This window comes from Chamaea fasciata, unplaced genomic scaffold (assembly GCF_029207755.1).
Source record: "Chamaea fasciata isolate MVZ Bird 193981 ecotype frontalis unplaced genomic scaffold, bChaFas1.0.hap1 SCAF_23, whole genome shotgun sequence".
Lineage (NCBI taxonomy): Eukaryota > Metazoa > Chordata > Aves > Passeriformes > Sylviidae > Chamaea > Chamaea fasciata.
The window spans coordinates 1,312,134-1,334,617 of NW_027094108.1; the positions used below are offsets into that span (position 1 = coordinate 1,312,134).

General features: G+C 56.9%; 1 protein-coding gene across 1 annotated transcript; it reads right to left on the reverse strand.

The window, feature by feature from the left end:
* Positions 1 to 3,422: 3,422 nt before the first annotated feature.
* PERM1 (PPARGC1 and ESRR induced regulator, muscle 1) lies at positions 3,423 to 11,601 on the reverse strand. Its single transcript, XM_066203242.1, has 4 exons — positions 11,438 to 11,601; positions 8,035 to 10,689; positions 6,459 to 6,575; positions 3,423 to 4,427 (listed from the first exon to the last, which is right to left on the reverse strand). Exons 2-4 carry the CDS (start codon positions 10,685 to 10,687, stop codon positions 4,348 to 4,350), a joined length of 2,850 nt encoding a protein of 949 aa, XP_066059339.1. The 5' UTR covers positions 10,688 to 10,689; positions 11,438 to 11,601; the 3' UTR covers positions 3,423 to 4,347.
* Positions 11,602 to 22,484: the final 10,883 nt, after the last annotated feature.

The following is a 22,484-nucleotide window of genomic DNA, read 5'->3' on the forward strand; positions in this document are numbered from 1 at the left end:
TTAAAGAAAATGGGAAGAAATTAAAGAAAAATGGGAAGAAAAATGGGAAGAAATGAAGAAAAAGGGGAAGAAAAGATGGAAAATGGGAAGAAAAGAAGAAAATTGGGAAGAAAAATGGGAAGAAAAGAGGGAAAAGAAGAAGAAATTAAGAAAAATGGGAAGAAAAGAAGGAAAATGGGAAGAAAAGAAATAAAGTGGGAATCTCTGCTAGGGTTTCATCACCGAGAGGTGAAGGGAGGGAAAAAAAAAAAAAAGAAAGAAAAAAATATATTAAAAATAAAGATAAATAAATTCTAAAAGAAAAATCCAAATGAAGGAGGTGCTGCTCCCAAAACCATGACTGGAGAATAAAAATTTTTAAAAAAAAGAAAAAAAAAGAAAGAAAAAGAAAAATAAAGAAAAAGAGAAAAAAGGGAAAAAAATGATAATAAAAAAGGAAATAAAAAGAAACAAAAATAAAAAGGGGGAAGAGGCATCCCTGGAGCGTCCGGGCGGGATGAATTACGGGCAGCACCTGCCTGACTTTTTCATGCTCCTGGCACCGGGGCGGTGTCAGATGAGGCGGCGCCGAGCGGGCACGGCCGGGACGGAGCGATGGAAGCCCCGGGGCTCGGAGGATGCACCCAAAGGTCGCTGCCTTCGTGCCGGCAGCGCTGCGAGCTCCTGGCTGCCCGCGGGAGACCAAAGCCCCTCGGTTTCCTGAGAAATCCTTGGGTTTCTTAACCCCGATGGGAACAAAATGGGATAAACATGGGATAAAAATGGGGTAAAAATGGGATAAAAATGGTCTGTCCGAAATTCCTCGTGCTGGAGAAGAAGGGGGGAAAACAGGAGGGCGGGGGGGGAAGAAAAATCTTAGATAGAGCAAAATTTTCAGGCTCGCCGTGGTTTGTTACTGAATTCTAGTGTGTGAAAGAAGGGGGGAAATGTTGAATTTGTGAGGTTTAAACCTATATAAGATCACCTATATAGCACCTATCTAATATCACCTATCTAATATCACCTATCTAATATCACCTATCTAATATCACACATATAATATCACCTCCATAATATTGCATACATAATGTCACCTATATGATATCACACATACCACACACATAGTATCACACATATAATATCACACATGTACTATCACGTATCACATCTGGGTTGCAGCTCCAGCTGTTCCTGATGCAGCTCCAGCTGTTCCCGGGTGCAGAATCCCGAGGGAAGCGGGAGCAGGGATGGAGGTTGTGCTGCTGGGCGCTGCCTCCTGCTCACTGATCCTCCAGAGGAGCTGCTGGGGCCGGAGGGGTGTGGACCCGATATTTTCTGAGCCTGAGAATGGCTGAGCTCTTCCCAAAGGAAACTTCTCAACAGTTTTTCCCAAAACAACCTTGTGTAGACCATGTTCCTTTCCCATGAGGACAGGTGTTGTTTGCTATTTCTGTCACTGAGCCGATGGGAGAGGTGTCAGCCCTCTGGACCAGTACCGTGCCTTCTTAGCATGTGATAAAATGAGTGAATTGTAAATAAAACCTTCTGATTTCTACTGCCTGGAGTCCTGACTGGAGTCAGGCTGTAGCCCTGGTTCCCTGCCTGAGGTGTTTTGGTTTTCCGAAATTCCTTTCCCAGGGAATTTTCTGTAAACAGGAGACAATGTTCTTGTAGCTGCAAATTTGTTTTCATTCCTTTTCCCTGGGAGGGATTTCTCCTTGCTGTCCCTCTGCTCCGACCAATGTCAGTGAAGAGGTTTTGCCTTTGTGTCCCCCATCACACTGGTCTGTGTGAAAATGTGTAAAAGGGACACACATCCCGAAAACTAAAGGAGTCCTTTTCAGCCTCCTGAACCCCGGAGTCTGTGTCGCTGTGGGGTAAAACAGCGTCACCAGGCCGTGTCCCAGAGGGGCAGGGGCTGAGCCAAGGACAGGGGACACAGCCCCAGCCCTGCTCTGTCCCCAGGGCTCCAAAACTCGCAGCTCCTGCACTTCTGTGTCCAAGGCATTGATTTATCCCCTTGCAAAACCCAAGACTCCTTTAACAGCTCCCTCCCCATGTCCGCGAGGGCTTTTCCAGCTTCAGGGATTTTAATTCCATACAAAACAAACAGAAATAAGATTGGGAGTTGAGGGGGGGAAAATGGAAAACGGTGAAAAGCAGAACTTGACTCCCAAGGCAAGGGAGTGTCTTGTGTCAAGCAATTCGCTCCCAAAGCATTTGCTCCTTAAATATAAGAGTGAATATAATAGATACATTCAGTCCTTAAAATAAATATAAGCATTTATATAAGCATTTACTCCTTAAATATAATCATAAATGATAAAAGGATTTACACTTTAGAATACATACAAGAATTTACATAAGCATTTACTCCTTAAATAGTAAATATAATAGTAAAAACCCCTTCGATACAATCAATACATTAAATATCCACCTGAGGCGTATCAGCTGCAGGTCAGAGAGTTTGCTCCGTGGTTTGCATCATTTTATTCTCTCCAGCACATCCCCAGCACATCCACAATAAAACCTCTGCTGCACAGATTTGTGCCTGATTTGGAGTTCTTCCCCACAGAGGGGACGGACACAGGAGTAGTAAATGAGACAGAACTTTATTAGAAGCTTCCAGCACATTCCATCTGTCCTCCTCCTCCTCCTCCTCCTCCTCGTCCCGTCCACCTCTGACTCCCAGCCCCACACCTCGCCGGCAGTGACGACCCACGGCCCCCAGCCCAGCCCTGCACACCCCAGTTAACAAACAAATGTTTGTTAAATACACATCAAACACGAGGGCAGGAACTCTGATTCCCCTCTCTGATTCAGGACACAAACCCCAGCGCAGCCCCCGGAGCCTCGGGTGGATCCCAACCCCACCCTGGAAGGAAATTCCTCCTGGATAATTTGGAGGAGAGGGGGGAAAATGGAACCATTTTGTTCTTTCCCCCCCGTTTTCCATTCCTCGAGCCCTCCCCAGCCCCACACTCTGCTCACCCCACATCTCCCCCGGCCTCTCTGGGAGGCACAAAAGGAAATAAATCAACCCCCAAATACCCTTTTCCCGCCGATTGGCACCACCAAACCCGCCCAATGTCCTTCTCTCTCCTCTCCGACATCCTCCTGTCCCCTTTCCTGACACTTCCCGGAGCTCTCAGCCCCCTTCCCACCCTGTGCGTGTCCCCAGGGACCCTCCCGGGCTGTCCCTTCCCTCGGGTGACCCCTGCCCCTGAGGGATGGGGACATGTCCACGTCTCGGCTGTCCCCAGGGACGGATGGGGACATGTCCCCGTCTCAGCTGTCCCCAGGGATGGATGGGGACATGTCCCCACCTCAACTGTCCCCAGGGACGGACAGGGACACATCCCCACCTCAGCTGTCCCCAGGGATGGATGGGGACACGTCCCCACCTCAGCTGTCCCCAGGGACGGATGGGGACATGTCCCTGTCTCAGCTGTCCCCAGGGATGGATGGGGACACGTCCCCACCTCAGCTGTCCTCAGGGACGGATGGGGACATGTCCCTGTCTCAGCTGTCCCCAGGGATGGATGGGGACACGTCCCCACCTCAGCTGTCCCCAGGGATGGACGGGGACATGTCCCTGTCTCAGCTGCCCCCAGGGATGGATGGGGACACGTCCCCACCTCAGCTGTCCCCAGGGATGGACGGGGACATGTCCCTGTCTCAGCTGCCCCCAGGGATGGATGGGGACACGTCCCCACCTCAGCTGTCCCCAGGGATGGACGGGGACATGTCCCTGTCTCAGCTGCCCCCAGGGATGGATGGGGACACGTCCCCACCTCAGCTGTCCCCAGGGATGGACGGGGACATGTCCCCGTCTCAGCTGTCCCCAAGGACAGAGCCATCCATGCCACTGGATGCCACGTGCGACAGAAACCTTATCCCCAAGCTGGGACTTCTCGAAGTGGAATCCAGAGGATGAAGATCCTGAGCGCTCCCGGAGGGATCCAGGCGGTCACGGGGAGCGCCGGGCTCTGCCAGGGGAGCGGCCGCTCCGTCTGTCCCCCTGGAGCTGCTGCCCAGGCCGGGCTTAGCCAAGCTCGTCCTAAAGCTGTCTTTTGCTCCTTCACGGACATCCCGGCTCTTTTGTGGGGCCTCCCAGCGCCTTCTTGTGCCGCCGGGTGACTCCAGCGGGGAGGAGGGAGCAGGCACGGGGCATTCCCAGGGAACGGCAGTGCCAGCTCCTGTCCCGTCCTGTCCCTGCCGTCACCTCCTGTCCCCTCTGTGCCGTCCTGTCCCGCCGGGGGTGGCTTCGGAGAAGTCCTCGGTGCTGCCTCCAGGCTCCTCCAGCCAACAAAGTCCCGGGCTCTGCCCGCGCCGGCCCCCGCGGCGGCGGCTCCGGCGTGGCGGGGGTTAAGTCCGGGGGTGCCCTTCCCTGACCTGCCGTCGGAAGTAGCGGATGGCCGAGAGGGTGCCGAAGCTCGCCAGGAACACTGGAAAAGAGCCCGACACGTTCCCGCTGTGACCCCGCGCGCTCCTCCCGCACCTCGGGGTCTTTTCCCAGCCGGTGGGACACAGCGGGGTCACCCCTCTCCCTCCCCCAGCCCCCTCCTGACTTTTGGTTTCCACACGGAATTTGTTCCCAGTGAGTTCCCCGTGCCCACAGCCCGACAGGCCACATCTAGTCCCGGGGTTTGGGTGCATGGAGACGTCACCGTTCCGTTACAAAAAATAAACGGTTGGTTTTAAGGGAAATGCTCAATAGGCTCCCTCGGTGATGGGCAGTGGGTTGGGATACAGAGATCCAGAGGGGGATTTCATGGATTGGTTGGATACACAGATCCAGTTGGGGATTTCATGGATTGGGTGGATACAGAGACCCAAAGGGAGATTCAGTGGAGATCCAGATGAGGATTTCATGGATTGGTTGGATCCAGATGGGGATTTAATGGATTGGGTGGATACAGAGATCCAGTTGGAGATTGTTGGGGAAGATGAGACAGGAAAAGCTTACAGATATGATTGGTTAGCAAGAGATTCTAAAAATTTCATGGACTGGTTGGATACAGAGATCCAGTTGGGGATTTAATGGATTGGGTGGATACACAGATCCAGTTGGGGATTTCATGGATTTTTTGGAGTCACAGGTTCAGGTGGAGATTTGGTCTAGGGTGAGAAAGATACACCACAGAATCCCCACCAGGGCTTCAGGACAGCACCTTCATTTCCTGCTTCTGTTTGGAGCAGGAAGATGCCAAGAAAAAACAATCCCATTTGGGGGATTTTTCTGGGAATTTTCTGGTCCCAGCCAAAAGCAGAAAATATCCAAAAATCCAAAACAAAAAACAAGGAACAACTAATGGGGACGAAAGGCAGATGAAGCTCTGCTCTGTGCTTGCACCCAACGCTTCTGATTTGGTTTATGAGGGATTTTAAGTTCCCTCAATTCCCAAGCAAAAGCAGGAACCCAAGCCGTGGTTTTTTGGGCTCCACGCTTCAAATTCAGACTGGAATTGTGATTTATGTGTTAGAGGAACGTAAAACTCAGCTTGTTGGAAGCCCAAATGCCCAGAGGGAATCGCTGCTCCGGGGTGCGGAGCCGATCCTGCCTCCCTCCTCTCCGGGTTATTCCACCCTGGGGGCACGAGGAGCGGATCCCGCTTTCCACACCTTTCCCAGGGCCACGTCCTCCATCCCAAAAAACCTCAGCAGCCCGGGGAGAACAGGCCAAGAGCTGCTTGTGATGATGACACCGAGCAGCCTTAGCTCAGGAGCTATTCCCAGCCAGGGGTGTCGGCTTCCTGGTGACCTTAGCAGGGAACATTCCTCGCCTGGAAAAGCAGCAGGAAGCCTCGGTGCTGGCATTTCTTCCCATGGAAAGGCCTCTGCAGGGGCAAGGAGTGAGGAATGCTGCCCTGGGAGGGCTCTCCAGGGCTGGACCCGCTGTGTCCAGGGCAGGAATTGGGATTGCTGCTCTCCCTGGGCCACTCCCTGCCCACCCAGCCGTCCCCGCTCCCGTGGGATTCGGTGAATTTGGGTTTCCTCGCTTTCCTCTCTCCCCACCAGCTTCCAGGGGCTGGGGTTGGAGAGGAGGGGAGAGAACCCCACAGATCTGCAGGGAATTGCAGGAGGGTGATGATGCCTCTCCCTGCAGGAGGATGAGGGCTCGGCTGAGCTGTGTTTGAGGGAAGAGGATTAAACCTCAGGAAAACACGGGAATTGTGTCCTGGCTGGGATGAGGGAATCTAAACCTGCTCCCTCCAGGTCCTAAAGAAATCCTGACCAACTGCTCCCTGCCAGGGGCTGGATGGAGCAGGACCAAGGCTTAGCTCCAGCCACTTTGTCACGAGCACAAAAGGAATCAGGATCAGAGGAGAGACCAGGCACGGGAACGACTCTGCAGAACCAGGAAAAGGCTGCGCTCCCCCGCGGGCAGCTGCAGGTATAAATACCCCGCTTTTCCCTCCCTGCCAGGTGCCCCCCAGAGCCCTTCCCACCCCTCTCCAGGCGGGCACTGCACGTACTGGTCTTCCAGGCATCCGGAGCCTGCAGGTCAGATGTCTTGACGGCCCAGGAGGCGAAGGCGCAGAAGACGAGGCACATGTCCTTGTGGCTCAGCACCCGCGGGTCCTCTGCTGCTCCTGCCACGACAGCAGCACCAGGTCTGCGTGTGCCACCTCCTCTGCCACCCCCTGCCCTCCCGCCGGGACAGCAAACCCCTGGCTCCCCCGGGGAAATGGTCCCTGAAGGGGGTTTTGCACCGGGGGTGAAGGCAGAGGGGTCCGTGCGTCCCCAAAGGACAGTGGCACGTCTGTCACCACCCTCAGCCTCACCCTTTGTCCAAACCCCCGCGGAAATGTTTGTCAAACCACCCCAGGCTGCCTCACCCTGCAGATCTTCCCAGCTCTCTGTGGTGCCTGGAATTGGCCCCCGGGATCAGATTTGGGGCAGAGCCGTTCCTGGGGGCGCAGGCAAGGTCCCCTTCCTGTCACCAGTGTCCCCAGGCACACCCAGCTCCAGGACAAGACCTGAGGGTGCTCAGCGTCCCCCCGGGCCTCGCACCCCGCTCCTGCCTCCTCCCTGAGTGCTCAGCATTCCCCGCCCTGCTGCACTTCCAGCCCGCAGGAACAACCTGCAGGCGGATCTCAAGATCAGGTTATTTTTGCTCCTATTCATTTGATCAGGCTTTTAATTAAAGCCGGCTGATTAATTAGCTGTGACCACCTCAAAGGGTTGGTTTTGGTTTTTTTTTTCTCCGTGCAAACAGGCTGGAAGCTCGGCTTTGAGGCTCCCTTTGGGATGGCTCCCTCATTGTTTGGGTTTGATATTAACCCTGAGGCTCTGAGCATCATTTAAGCTCAGAGCCAAACCCCCTGCCTGTCCTCGTGAGCCGAGGGTTTCCTGGGAATCTCAGCTTTATTCCCATTTTTCTCACTCGCCTCCAGGAACAGGCAACGCCGAGGTGACCTCTGAGGTCTCCGGGGGGTGTTTTTTGTGATCAGGGTTTTACAGTCCCACATTCCCTGTTCCACCCCAGGCCAGGAGCACAGGGACAGAGGCAGGGAGAATCCCAGGGGACAGCCCGAGGGGACAGAGGGATCATCCCAAGGGAAAACCTGAGGGGACAGAGGGATCATCCCAAGGGAAACCTGAGGGGACAGAGGGAACATCCCAAGGGAAACCTGAGGGGACAGAGGGATCATCCCAAGGGAAACCTGAGGGGACAGAGGGAACATCCCAAGGGAAACCTGAGGGAACAGAGGGATCATCCCAAGGGAAACCTGAGGGGACAGAGGGAACATCCCAAGGGAAACCTGAGGGGACAGAGGGATCATCCCAAGGGAAACCTGAGGGGACAGAGGGAACATCCCAAGGGAAACCTGAGGGGACAGAGGGATCATCCCAAGGGACAGCCCAAGGGGACAGAGGGATCATCCCAAGGGACAGCCCAAGGGGACAGAGGGATCATCCCAAGGGACAGCCCAAGGGGACAGAGGGATCATCCCAAGGGACAGCCCAAGGGGACAGAGGGATCATCCCAGGGGACAGCCAGGGTGACACAGCCCGGGCCACGTCCCCACAGGGGACACCAGGATTTACCTGTCAGTGCCAGGGCATCTCCTGGCCACACCTGGGCTCCTCCCAGCGGGACCAGGGCCAGCTCCTCCCCGGCTCTCCGGGGCACCAGGGCCTGGGAGGAGCTCGGGGCTCGGCCTCCCCCCAGCCGGCTCTGCCTCTGCAGCAGGGACCTCAGAGCCCTCACGGCTCTCTTCACCTCGGAGGCCGGAGGCATCGAGAAAATCCCTCTCCAGCCCATCCTGTTTTGGGGTCCCTGGGGGCGGAAGTGTTCATACACGTCAGGGACTGGGATGACCACGGTGTCCTCTCCCGGGGCCGAGCCGGGAGCCTCCTTCTGCAGCCCAGAACCGCTCAGCTTCTTCCTCCTCCTCTCCTTGGCTTTGCCTTTTTTCCTGCTTCCCTCCGGCTCGTTGAAAAAATACTCGTAGAGTTCTGGCCAGGAGATTTCCCTTTGCATGGGGGATCTCCTGCCCTCCAGGGAGCCGCCCGGCTCCTCCTCCTCCTCCTGGGAGTCACAGAACAGGTACTCGTACATCTCGGGCCACGTCACGTCCAGGGAGTTGGGCTTGGCTGAGGCTCCATCAGCAAAGCACAGGGGGCTCACCGCCCTGGGGGGCTCAGCTGCAGCTTCCCAGGGGACCCCAGCTGCCGGGATCGTGGGGATCCCAACTGCAGGGATCGTGGGGATCCCAGCTGGGGGCTCACAGGGGATCTCAATCGCAGGGATCCTCGGGATCTCGGCTGCAGGGATCCTGGGGATCTCAATTGTAGGGCTCCTGGGGATCCCTGCTGCAGGCTCCCAGGGGATCCCCATCGGAGGAATCCTGGGGATCCCAGCTGCAGGCTCCCAAGTGATTCCAGCTGCAGGCTTCCTGGGAATCACAGCTGCAGGCTCCCATGGGATCCCAGCTGCAGGAACCGCAGGGATCTCTGAGGTTTTCCTGGGAATCTCAGGTGCAGGAACTGCAGGGATCTCAGCAGCAGGAATTGCAGGGATGTCTGAAGCTTTCCTGGGAATCTCAGCTCCAGGAACTGCAGGGATCTCTGAGGGTTTCCTGGAGATCTCAGCAGCAGGAGTTCCAGGGATCTCAGCAACAGGAACCGCAGGGATCTCTGAGGGTTTCCTGGGAAACTCAGCTGCAGGAACTGCAGGGATCTCTGAGGGTTTCCTGGGAATCTCAGCAGCAGGAACTGCAGGGATCTCCGAGGCTTTCTTGGGAATCTCAGCAGCAGGAACTGCAGGGATCTCCGTGGCTTTCCTGGGAATCTCAGCCGCAGGAACTGCAGGGATCTCTGAGGGTTTCCTGGGAATCTCAGCAGCAGGAACTGCAGGGATCTCCGAGGCTTTCTTGGGAATCTCAGCAGCAGGAACTGCAGGGATCTCCGTGGCTTTCCTGGGAATCTCAGCCGCAGGAACTGCAGGGATCTCAGCCCCAGGCTGCCCCCCAGCCGCCCCAGCAGCATTCCCTGCAGACGCTGCCGCTGTCCCGGGCTGCAGAGCCTTCCCTGGCATGTCCTGGCACTCTTCCCCCGGGGCAGGCACCGCGGGGACAGAGTCACGTACGCCCGAGCCACCGGCCTGCCCTGCCTTTGGGGACTTGGTGGCCTTTGTCTTCCCCGGGGACTGCGGCTCCTTCCCCCGCGGTTTTTGGGGAGCAGCGCCGGGATCGGGGCCGTCCCCGCCGGGGCCGGGCACGGGGCGTTTGCCGTCCGCAGCCTCCTCGCTGCCCAGCCTGACCAGCGCTGCCTTGGCCGCCTTGTCCTTCCCTCTGCCCTTCCGAGGGGACATCGGCGATCCCGGGGGCGCCTTCCCGGCCCCGGCCGGTGCCGCAGCCCCCGCGGTGTCCTTGTCGCCCTCGGCGGCGCTGGCTCCGCGCTGCCTGCGGCTTTTCCTGGGCTGTGCCGGCACCTTGGGCCTCACCACGCTGGGGGATCCGCCCGGGGAGCTGGGCTCCGTGCCCGCCCTGTCCCCCTCCGCTGTCCCCCGGGCCGGGCTGGGGTCCCCGCGGGGCTCCGAGGGGCTTTTCTCGGCCGATGCCTCCGCGGGGGCCGAAGCTGCCGGAGCCTCTGGCTGTGCCACCACCGCTGGCTGTGCCACCACCGCTGGCTGTGCCACTTGTGCCGCTTGTCCCCCCGCTTCATCCCTGCCCTGCTCGGGGGCTGCGGAGGGCTCCGTGTCCCGGCCGCCTCCTGTCGCCGTGTCCTGGGCTGTGTCCCCGGCCGTGGTGGCCGCGGCTGGCGGCCTCGGCGGCTGCCTCCTCTGCGCGCTGGGCATGGCGGCAGCGGGTGACAGGCGGCTGTCCTTGTCGCTGTCCCACAGGAACCTGCCCACAGAGCCCAGCTCCGCTTCGTCCTGGCTGCCCGACAGCAGCTCCGAGAGGTGCCCACGCTGCGGGCAGCGCCGGGCGGTGTCACCGGCCACCGCCGCCCCACGTGGGACCGCGGTGACCGTGCCAGGAGGAGCTGGCTGGCCGCCCGGCCCGGCTGCGGTCACGCTGTCGCCTCCTCGGGGACAATCCCGTCCCGCTGCGTCCCCCGGCTCAATGTCACTGAGGCCGGGCTCCTCCTCGGCCGTGGCCAGCGAGGCCGGCGCCAGGCTGCACTCCTCGGCCGCCCGCAGGAACTCGGCCCACTCGCGGTCGTTCAGCTGGATGCTGTACTCGAAGTTATCCATGCCTGCGAGGCGGGGACGGGTCAGCGGGGACGGGGGTGACACCGCTGTGTGCCCCCCAAACCCTCCCTGCCAGCTCCTCCCTTCCAGCTCCTCATCCTCCCGCGTTCCCAGCTGGAAATCCCAGCCCCGGGCATGGGGGTGGCTGTGCTGGACCACAGGGCAGCCGGCAGTGAGAGGGGTCACTGCCACTCCCATCCTGTCCCCGCTGTCACCCCGCTCCTGTCCCCGCTGCCATTGCTCCCCAGTATGGCAGCACCGGGGTTGGGGTGCTCCCCACAGCTGCACTGGGGATTTGGGATTCCTCCCACAGCTGCACAGGGGCTTTGGGATGATCCCCAGAGCTGCACAGGGGATTTGGGATGATCCCAAAAGCTGCACAGGGGCTTTGGGATGATCCCCAGAGCTGCACAGGGGATTTGGGATGATCCCAAAAGCTGCACAGGGGCTTTGGGATGATCCCCAGAGCTGCACAGGGGATTTGGGATGATCCCAAAAGCTGCACAGGGGCTTTGGGGTGCTCCCCACAGCAGCATCACACCTCCCACCCCCCTTTTTTCACTCATTTCGCCTCCAATCCACCCTAAAACCCCGCGAGTGACATTCCTAAGCCTTCCTCACCCCGAACACACAGGACACAGCCCCGGCCCTGGGGAGGGAGCCGAGCCCAGCCCCGCGGGGACCCGGACACCGCGGAGGTGACAAAGCCAGGCGAGGTGACAAAACCAAGGGAGGTGACAAAGCCCGTCCTACCTGTCCCCCAGCCCCAGGTGGGGATGGAGCCATTCGAGCAGCCACGAAGGAGAGCCCACCCAGCACAACATGATGCCTCGGCGGGGGCACAGAGCCCGGCTCCAGCTCCAGATCCATTCAGGGGCTAAAAATAGACCCCTCCTCCCTCCCCGGTGTCACTTGAGATGGCGGTGTCACCGGTCCCGAGAGGGCAGGGCCAAATATAGAACTGCAGGGGGACATGCCAGGCTGTGACAGTGCCACAGCCACCCCTGGGGGCACCGGGAGCGCTCCTGGTGGCCCCTGCTCCCTTCTGGGACAGGGAAAATGTGAATTTTTTTTGCTCCGGAAGCCAGGCAGAAACACCTATAACGTTTGCCAAATTTAGTGTCTGCTCTTTTTCACCTCTGGGAAACGGGATTTTTTGGGAGGAAAAAAGGCAAAACGGGCCCAACTTAAAAGTAAACTAGATAGATTTTATTAACACGCACTAAGAGGAAGAAAATAAGGAAAGAAAAAAAAAACAACCAAAAAACCAGAAATGAAATTTCCAAACCAGCCCTTCCTCCCACCTCAAACTCTTCATTTTCTGCAAGCAGTGTGAAGAGGCAAAACTCAGAACTCCAGGTCAGCACCACCCAAAAAACAGTGATTCATTCAGTCTTTGAGAGACAGAGAGAGAGAAGTCTCTCCTGTTTTGTTTTGGTGACTTTCCATGAGAGAAAACATCCTGTTTGTTGCTTCTGACTCCCTCCAAAAGAGCTCAAACTCAGTCTCCCACTGCCACAAACTATTGCAGTTGAGTTTGGGGAAACATCTGGGGAGATCTCAGGGGTCTGCACAGCTGGAGGGCAAGGGAAGAGCCTTGGGAAAACCACCTGGCTGATCACGGTGTCTCCCCTGCCAGGGAAGTGTAGTGGCCAGCAGGGAAGTCTGGGCCTGATATTTCTGGGCCTGAGAGATTTTAGCCGCTGACTTTTTCCCAAGGAAAAATGTCTCAAGAAAACTTCTTCTCAAAACAATCTCGGGAAACAACTCTCCTTTCTCCAAACGACCTTTCTCCGGGTGGGGTTTTGCTGTTTCTCTGGTTTAACCCACGGGATCAGGGAGGTGTCGTTCCTCTTCACCCCAATCATGTAAAGTCTCTATCAGAACACCTTATAAAAGGCAGTAAGGATCAGACAACAAAAGCCTTTTCTCTGTGCTCTTTGCCTCCTGAAATACTTAGAGTATATTCAGTCTTTCATATATAGAGAGTGTATTTCATATATTTCATATATAGAGAGTATATTTCATATTCATATATATGGAGTGTATTTCACATCTTTCACAGATAGAGAGTATATTTAATATCCATATATATGGAGTATGTTTCATATTTCATATTTCATTTACATAGAGTATATTTCATATTTCATTTTTCTTTCATGTCCTACAGCGACAGGGCAGGGGGACAGATCATGGTATACCTGGGTGACAGTGATGTCCCTTTTTCCCACAGAGCCACTCGCCTGCCTCAGTCACCGTCCCCAGGGTGACACAGAACCACCCCAGCGCCAGGGTTCACCTATTTAGGGCGCTCCCGGGGCGTTCATTGCCAGCCTGGGGTGACACCAGGAGGTGACAGCCAGCACCACGGGTCTTGTGACAAACCCCGCGGGGTGTGTGGCAGCCGTCCCGCAGCGCCCAGCGCCACCTGGGCCACGTGGGCGAGTGACGGGGCGGCCGAGGGTGACCTGGCAGGTCACGGAGCCGAGACAGAAATAACCCTGAGCTCCCACCAGCCCCGGAGCCTTCCTCCTCCCACCTTCCTCCTCCTCCCACCTTCCTCCTCCTCCCCGTCCCAGGGACAGAAATCACAGCCCTGGAGGAGCTGCCCGCAGGACAGGGGATGGACCGAGACCCCCTCCCCAGGCCCTGCTGTCCCCCAGCCACCCCCTGGGCCACCGGGACACCCCAGCTGGACACGGCCACAGCCAGGGGAGCTGCCCCCTGGGCTCTGCACCCCCTCTGCAGGGTCCTCCCCAGGGTCAGGTGCTCCCCAGGGCCCCCCTGCCCACCCCAGGGAGGCGGGGGACACCTCCTGGCTCTGTCCCCACAGGCAGGGGACGGCAGAGCCCTTTGTCCTGCCCCGGCCGTCCCGCGGGAGGGAAGCTCCCCGTGGTGGCTGCAGCCCCGCACTGCACGGCCTGGAGAGAGCCAGGAGAGCCAGGACAGAGGAGGACAGAGCCAGGACAGAGCCAGGACAGAGCCAGGACTGAGCCAGGAGAGTGAGGACAGAGCCAGGACAGAGCCAGGACAGAGCCAGGACAAACCCAGGACAGAGCCAGGACTGAGCCAGGAGAGTGAGGACAGAGCCAGGACAGAGCCAGGACAAACCCAGGACAAACCCAGGACAGAGCCAGGACAGAGCCAGGAGAGTGAGGACAGAGCCAGGACAGAGCCAGGAGAGCCAGGACAAACCCAGGACAGAGCCGGGAGAGTGAGGACAGAGCCAGGACAGAGCCAGGACAGAGCCAGGACAAACCCAGGACAAACCCAGGACAAACCCAGGACAGAGCCAGGACAGAGCCAGGAGAGTGAGGACAGAGCCAGGACAGAGCCAGGACTGAGCCAGGAGAGTGAGGACAGAGCCAGGACAGAGCCAGGACAAACCCAGGACAGAGCCAGGACTGAGCCAGGAGAGTGAGGACAGAGCCAGGACAGAGCCAGGACAGAGCCAGGACAAACCCAGGACAAACCCAGGACAAACCCAGGACAGAGCCAGGACAGAGCCAGGAGAGTGAGGACAGAGCCAGGACAGAGCCAGGACAGAGCCAGGACAGAGCCAGGACAGAGCCAGGACTGAGCCAGGAGAGTGAGGACAGAGCCAGGACAGAGCCAGGACAAACCCAGGACAGAGCCAGGACTGAGCCAGGAGAGTGAGGACAGAGCCAGGACAGAGCCAGGGCAGCCCAGCCCAGCAGCAGCTGGAGGAAATCTTGCCCAGAACACTCTTCCCTCATCCAGCCCAGAGCACATGGAGGGGAAGAGCTGCTGCCTCCCCTCGGTCCTATCTCCTTCCCGATCTGGCTACGCCCCGCTCCCCTCGCGCAGGGGAAACCGAGCGGTTTCCTCCTCTTGGCTGCAGCCCATTTCCTTCCCTTTGAGCCGGAGCGGAGCTCTGCAAACCGCGGCGGGGAGGATGAAAGGGGCAGAGGAGGGGCCGGCAGCCAGCGGTGCCGGTGTCACGCTGGGACAGCCGCAGCAGCTGCCACATGTCCCACCCGGGGACACGGACACGTCTGGCAGCAGGCGACAGCCCAGGGCTCCTCCGGCCCCTGTGGGGGAATGACGCCTCAGCCGCCACTTCCCTTCCTTTTAGAGGGGCCCGAAAAACCTTCAAGTGATGCTGTTCTACCCCACAGCGACGCAGACTCCGGGGTTCAGGAGGCTGAAAATGACTTTTTTTTAATTTTTGGGATGTGTGTCCGTTTTACACCATTTCACACAGACCAGTGTGATGGGTGACACAAAGGCAAAAGCTCTTCACTCACATTGGTCAGAGCAGAGGGACAGCAAGGAGAAATCCCTCCTAGGGAAAGGAATGAGTAACATAAGTAGAGTCAAAAAAACATTTTTCCTGTTTACAGAAAATTTCCTGATAAAAGACTTTCAGAGAAAACAAAACACCTCGGGCACGGAACCAGGGCTACACTCAAGGGCACGTCCAGCTGTCCCTGAGCCCCACAGGACAATCTGGTGGCAGTGGGGACCTCGTGTCCCATTTCCCCCTTGGCTCCCCTGCCTCTCTGGGATTCCTGGCTGCAGCTCTCCGCTGCCAGGTGCAGCTGTTATAAATGCATTTTATAAAGTTGGCCTTTCCCAAATACCGGAATGAATACTGTATGTACAATTGTACTGCGTTGTGTTTTGTTAGTAAAGCTTAGAAAGGTAAAGAATGTATTTTCTGATTGTGACGCAGTGTGAACAGTGGAAAAACTGGGTTTCTTCTCTTCTTTGTGACATCTAAACTGACCAAGCCAGAAAGTGTGGGGGAAAGGTCATCACCTTGTAACCCTGCATGAAGACTGCGAGATTTCTGGGGTTTTTAATCAAAATGAAAACGGCCAAAAAAACCTCAAGAAAAAGGTTTATAAGACCCCACGCTGCTAAACAGAGCGGGGCCACCCACAAATAAATCTGTCAAACGAGATGATTGGGGATACTTGAAGCTGAAAAGAATGTTTTAATATCTATTGAATATGTAAACCAGCAATCCTTAAAACACAGTAATCGAAAGAGAAAGGTGTGCGCTTTCTGGTGAGGCACCCCAGGAACGTTTGCTCTTACGTCTCCTAATTGTCTGCTTTTAATTTTTATTAAACTTATAAATTTTTCTAAGAGAGTGGAACTCGTTTTTCACACAGGGACGGCTGCACAACTGCTGCATGGCTGCTGCAAGGCTGCTCCAGCCCCATCCTGTGCATGGCACCCAGCATCACCTCCGGGATGGGCGCTGTGGGATTGAGGACGTGATAAAAATACCCCAAAGTCAACCTGTAACGGGAGAAGGGCCCGAAATAAAGCAGCAGATGTGACCTCCCCGCCGCCCTGCCCCGTGCCTGGAGGGACACGGTGTGGGAGACACAGCCGGGCCAAGGGAATGGAAAAGGCAGGAAAAGTGGGAATGAGGGCATGGAAAAGGCTGGAAAAGTGGGAATGCCGCGGAGGGCACTTCCTTTGGGATGGAAACACCTCCTGTGGCCCCAGGCTCTGTCACCCTGATCTTTTTCTGATGTTTGCATTTTTGTAGTGGAGTTTCTCACAGATTTTCGTGTAAACGAAGTGGTGTTATTGTCAACTGTCCCTCGTTTTTCATTCCTCTCTTGAGGAGGGACAATTGATGGACTTCTAGTTTGGCCAGTGGGGTTGGAGAGGTGGCAACCTTCATCCTCTGATCCCTGGTCATTATCCAAAATCTGTACAAGCTGAAGTAAAAAATAAACTTCTCTCTTTTTGCCCTGAGGACCTGACTGCGTGTGTGTCGTTTATTTCGTGTCCTGTAGTGACAAGGCTCAGCGTTCACCCCTCCCAGCATGAAGGAAACTCGATTTCTGGGAAAGGAGCTCTCGGTGAAATCTGGAATAATTCCCTTCCCACCCAAGAAACTCCATCTGGGAAAATTCCACCTTCATGCAGCTTTTCAGAGGAGAGCTCTGAGACATCACGAGTGTGGGGGTTTGGCTGAATTCCCCGTGAGGCAGCCCAGACAATGCCGAGAAATGTGGCTTTGATTAGCAGAATCCTCCCTGCCCTGATCTACACCCAGCACAAGCTGGAAGAGAGAGATTGTAGGAAAAGCAACGGGGGGGAAAAAAATAAAAAATAAAAATAAAATAAAGCAGAATGGAAAAAGAAATCCATCCACAGCTTCAGGAGCAAGACAACCTTGCTGTTTTGCCCGGGACAGAGAGGTTTATTTGTGATTATTTTCTCGTTCTGCCCGGGACAGAGAGGTTTATTTGTGATTATTTTCTCATTCCTCCTTCAGTTTTAGCTGGGTGATCGCTCTGAGCCTCAGGCACAGCAGTGTCCGTGTCTGGCTGCTCCCCGGACTCATCCTGTGCTCTCCCATGCCGTGATCTGCTCTGATTCATCCCTCCTGCTCCATAAATCCCCGCCTGTCACCGGGACAGCTCAGGATCAGGGAATGCCGAGCTGCTCACGTACAGCCCCGGCCAGGAACCTTCCCAGGGGATGGGAAAAAAAAAAATAAATAAAACCAAACCTAGGGATTGGGGAAAAGCCTGGGAGGAACAGCCCGGCGCTGAGGAAAGGGTTAACCCTGCAGTGAAACTCCGAGCGCAGCCAAGCCGCAACCACCCGGCTGGTTTGGCTGGTTTTGGGGGCAGGTGAGCGGCGAATTATCACCCCCGAACCACCCCAGAGCTCCGCGTTGTTTCTGCCAAAAGCCTTCAGCTTTTTTTTTTTTTTGGTTTGGGGGGTTTTTTTTTAAATTTTTTTCTGCCTGAAACTCCCTCCCGAGGCTCGGGTAAAACTCCAGCCCGCGCTCCCCGAGCCACCAGCAGCGGGGCTCATGCAAAGGTCACGCTCGGCTCGCTCGAAAAACCCAACCCGAGCTCGCCTGAAACTCCGCCAAGCTCCTTCCCAGAGCTCGGCTCCGCTCCCGGCCGCGGTTTCGGCTCCTTAATCCCAGTCCCGCCGGGTTTCGGGTTTATTTCTGAGCCAGTTTTGGCTTTTGCTCTCGCAAAAACCAGCCCCGGGCTGCGGCCGCTCCGCCCGCGGGGACACCCCGGGCCGGGCAGGGACACGGTGACAGTGCCAGGGGCATGGTGGCAGTGCCAGGGGCATGGTGACAGTGCCAGGGGCATGGTGGCAGTGCCAGGGACATGGTGGCAGTGCCAGGGGCATGGTGACAGTGCCAGGGGCATGGTGGCAGTGCCAGGGACATGGTGGCAGTGCCAGGGGCATGGTGACAGTGCCAGGGGCATGGTGGCAGTGCCAGGGGCATGGTGACAGTGCCAGGGGCATGGTGGCAGTGCCAGGGGCATGGTGACAGTGCCAGGGGAATGGTGACAGTGCCAGGGGCATGGTGGCAGTGCCAGGGGCATGGTGACAGTGCCAGGGGCATGGTGGCAGTGCCAGGGGAATGGTGACAGTGCCAGGGGCATGGTGGCAGTGCCAGGGGCATGGTGACAGTGCCAGGGGCATGGTGGCAGTGCCGGGGGAATGGTGGCAGTGCCAGGGACATGGTGGCAGTGCCAGGGACATGGTGGCAGTGCCAGGGGAATGGTGACAGTGCCAGGGGTATGGTGACAGTGCCAGGGGCATGGTTGCAGTGCCAGGGGAATGGTGACAGTGCCAGGGGCATGGTGGCAGTGCCAGGGACATGGTGGCAGTGCCAGGGGCATGGTGACAGTGCCAGGGGAATGGTGACAGTGCCAGGGACATGGTGACAGTGCCAGGGGAATGGTGGCAGTGCCAGGGGTATGGTGGCAGTACCAGGGGTATGGTGACAGTACCAGGGACACACGGTGGCAGCATAGGGGCATGGTGGCAGTGCCAGGGGCATGGTGGCAGGGCCAGAGGCAGGGGTGGCAGTGCCAGGGGTATGGTGACAGTACCAGGGACACACGGTGGCAGCGCCAGGGGCATGGTAGCCCATGGGGCCAGGGGCATGGTGACAGTGCCAGGGGAATGGTGGCAGTGCCAGGGGAATGGTGACAGTGCCAGGGGAATGGTGACAGTGCCAGGGGACACACGGTGGCAGCACAGGGGCATGGTGGCAGTGCCAGGGACATGGTGGCAGTGCCAGAGGCAGGGGTGGCAGTGCCAGGGTATGGTGGCAGTGCCAGGTGCATGGTGGCAGGGCCAGGGGTATGGTGGCAGTGCCAGGGTATGGTGGCAGTGCCAGGGGCATGGTGGCAGTGCCAGGGGAATGGTGACAGTGCCAGGGGTATGGTGGCAGTGCCAGGGTATGGTGGCAGTGCCAGGGGCATGGTGGCAGTGCCGGGGGAATGGTGACAGTGCCAGGGGAATGGTGGCAGTGCCAGGGGCATGGTGACAGTGCCAGGGGTATGGTGGCAGTGCCAGGGGAATGGTCACAGTGCCAGGGGACACACGGTGGCAGCATAGGGGCATGGTGGCAGTGCCAGGGACATGGTGGCAGGGCCAGAGGCAGGGGTGGCAGTGCCAGGGACACATGGTGACAGTACCAGGGACACACGGTGGCAGCGCCAGGGGCATGGTAGCCCATGGGGCCAGGGGCATGGTGACAGTGCCAGGGGAGGGGGTGACAGTGCCAGGGAGAGAAAGCCCTTTACTCCCTTTTATTTCCTTCATTCCCTTCATTCCATTTGATTACTCCATTATTAATCTATATTATTATTCCATTATTAGTTTGTTTATTAATAATATATAATATCAATAATACTGATATAATAATATAATATATAATATATAATGTATTATATTATATCTTTATATAAATGTATAATTATATTAAATATTGATATATGATATCAATTATAATATAATGCCAATTATTTTTTTTTTCTCACAGGTAGGTCCTGAAAAGAGGCCTGTGGGGCTGAAGTTTCAGCTCCCAGGAATCCGTTTCCCCTCCCCAAACCCGCCAGGCTCGGGGGTTTTGCCTGTGCCCTCCTTTTCCTGCCGCTCCCACTAGATGTCACTTACAGCCACAAAGTCAGCCGTTCCCCTGGGTTTTTTTATTATTTTATTTTATTTTATTTTATTTTATTTTATTTTATTTTATTTTATTTTATTTTATTTTATTTTATTTTATTTTATTTTATTTTATTTTATTTTATTTTATTTTACTATAACCTTCTCTCCGGAGGTTCAAACTCCGCGGAGAGTGTCTGTGGGAATCCTAAAAACAGAGTTTGGGGTGTGCAGAACAGCGGGGCTGCTCTGGGGAGGGTTTTGGGCAGGCACTGGTGGCCACCACGGTCACCATGGTGGCCACCAGGAGCGAGGCCAGGCTCTGGAGGGAGACAGAGAAAAGGGGGGAAGGAGCTGAGATTCTCGCGGAGAGTCCAAACGCTGCTCTGGAAAGGGCAACGGTAGCAGGAGCGGCAGCCCCGGCCCTGCCGGCTGTCTGAGCGGAGATTAACGATGTTTGTGGGGCTGGAGGCGCCTCTCCTCCCTGCCCGGCCCCAAACGCCAGCTGTTCCACATCTGCAGGGCCCCGCCGGCCCGCGAGGGGCCGAGTTCCCCACCCCGGCACTGCCCACCCCCTTCGCGGCGGCTGTGCTGGTGGAATTCCTGCACGTTGATCCCGGGCTGATCCTGGCCTGATCCCGGGCTGATCCCAGCCCTGATCCTGGCCTGATCCTGACCCTGATCCCGGGCTGATCCTGGCCTGATCCCAGCCCTGATCCTGACCCTTATCCTGGCCCTGATCCCAGGCTGATCCTGGCCTGATTCTGGGCTGATCCTGGCCTGATCCCGGGCTGATCCTGGCCTGATCCCAGCCCTGATCCCAGCCCTGATCCCGGCCCTGATCCTGGGCTGATCCCAGGCTGATCCTGGCCCTGATCCCAGCCCTGATCCCAGCTCTAATCCCAGCCCTGATCCCAGCCCTAATCCTGGGCTGATCCTGGCCCTGATCCCAGCCCTGATCCCAGCCCTGATCCCAGCCCTGATCCCAGCTCTAATCCTGGGCTGATCTCAGCCCTAATCCTGGGCTGATCCCAGGCTGATCCTGGCCCTGATCCCAGCCCTGATCCCAGCCCACCCACGGCCAGCAGCCCCGAAGGCAGGGGCCAGGGCCGGGCTGAGGCTGCAATCACAGCACTCCCCCCTCACCCCGCTCAGCCCCAGGGGCGCTCCAGCCCGGCTGGGATTAGAGCAGAGCCCAGGACATTCCTTAACCCTCTCCGCTCCAAAGCGACAATTCCCAAATGCCCGGGGCGGGGGCAGGCTGCACCCTGCTCTGCCCACGGGAGGGGGTTCCAAGCTCCCCTGGGGACGTGCCAGTGGCCAGGGACGGTGACACCGTGCCAGGAGGATGGTGACATTGTGCCAGGGACAGTGACACCGTGCCAGGAGGATGGTGACATTGTGCCAGGGACAGTGACACCGTGCCAGGGACAGTGACACCGTGCCAGGGACGGTGACACCGTGCCAGGACAGTGACACTGTGCCAGCTGTGAGGGAGGGAGCCGTGCCAGGAGCAGCATCAGGCTCTGACGAGCCCAAATGCCGCTGTCAGAGCGGCTCAAGCTCTCTGCCAGCCAACAGCTCCCGAGGACGTGGGGACATCCTGCCCCTGACCCTGAAATCCGCCGCCTCCGCTCACCTGGGAACACGCTGGAGCCCTGGAAACTTGGAATTTAAAGCTTTAGACCCTAAACTCTATAGTCTATTACTATGTAATATATGAGAAGCAGTGTGGAAGATTTAAAGTTCTTCTTCCACCTTCTTCTTCATGGTTTTGGGCAGTAATTCATAATTAAAAAAAAAAAAACCAAGAATGGAAAGCTCTGGTTGGAACAGAGCTTCCTTTCATTTGTTCCCACGTTTTTGGGATCCAAAACCCCACGGAGAATCGCAGCCAGGCCAGACCTCCTCAGGCTGGGCGTTTTTACAGAGGTTTCTGAGGCAGAATTGGGATTAGAGCTGGTGCCACAGGAATGGCTCTGGATTATCAGTTCCACTCTCCTCAGGGGGCTCCCGGCAGCCAGAGCAGAGCAGCAAACCCGGTAAAAACCCAGAGCTGGGACAAATCATGGAATGCTGGAGTGGTCTGGGCTGGAAAAAAAAGCTCAGTGCCACCCCCTGCCATGGGCAGGGACACCTTCCACCGCCCCAGGCTGCTCCAAGCCCCCTGGACCCTTCCAGGGATGGGGCAGATCCTGTGCCAGCGCCTCCCCACCCAAAACTTCCTCCCCCTAAATTCTTCCTTTTCCTTTTCCAAGTGAAAATCCTGGACTCTCTCTGTTGGTTTCCCCAGCTTTTCCAAGAGCCCTCCTGGCACCGTGGGGCAGTTCAGGAGCCCTGGCTGGTTGGGATAATTATCATCAGCTCCTGGGTGATTGCCCAGGCAGCGCCTGGAGCCAGCGAGGGGCTGCTGGAAAGAGGCAGGAGCGAGTCAGGCAGCAGCTGAGGCTGTTCCTGCACCTTTTATTTTTTTTAAATTATTTTTATTTTTATTCCTCCCCCGAGGGCAGAGAGGCTCAGAAACTCCCGGCATGTGGGACCCGAGGCTCCCCTGCTCTGGCATCTTAACAAGAAGCAGCTGCTGGAGGCAGAGTGAGGGGGGAAAAACAGCACCAGGGAAAGGCCCCGCTGCATTAATTAAAGGTCGCGGGGCCATTCCAGAGGCTTCCCAATTACCTCTGGAAGAGTGTGGCTAATGTGAGATAATGATGTCACGCAGCCACTAATGAGGCAGGTTATCCAAACCCCGCCGGGATCTCCGCCAGGAGATTTCCACTCTTCCCTCTCCACCTTTTCCTTCGGGGGCCGGGATAATGGAGCCAGGGGAGGCAGGAGGAGAGGCCACAGCTCTTTTGGAGGGTTTTGTGCCCCGGGAGCAGCT

Bases quoted from the DNA above. Each gene is read 5' to 3' on its own strand.
- PERM1 (XM_066203242.1), bottom strand. From the start codon at position 10,687: ATGGATAACTTCGAGTACAGCATCCAGCTGAACGACCGCGAGTGGGCC. The intron at 6,576-8,034 runs GTAAATCCTGGT...CTGTCGTGGCAG, and splicing joins AGATGCCCTGGCACTGACAG to GAGCAGCAGAGGACCCGCGG. The intron at 4,428-6,458 runs GTACGTGCAGTG...GCTCTTTTCCAG, and splicing joins TCCGGATGCCTGGAAGACCA to TGTTCCTGGCGAGCTTCGGC.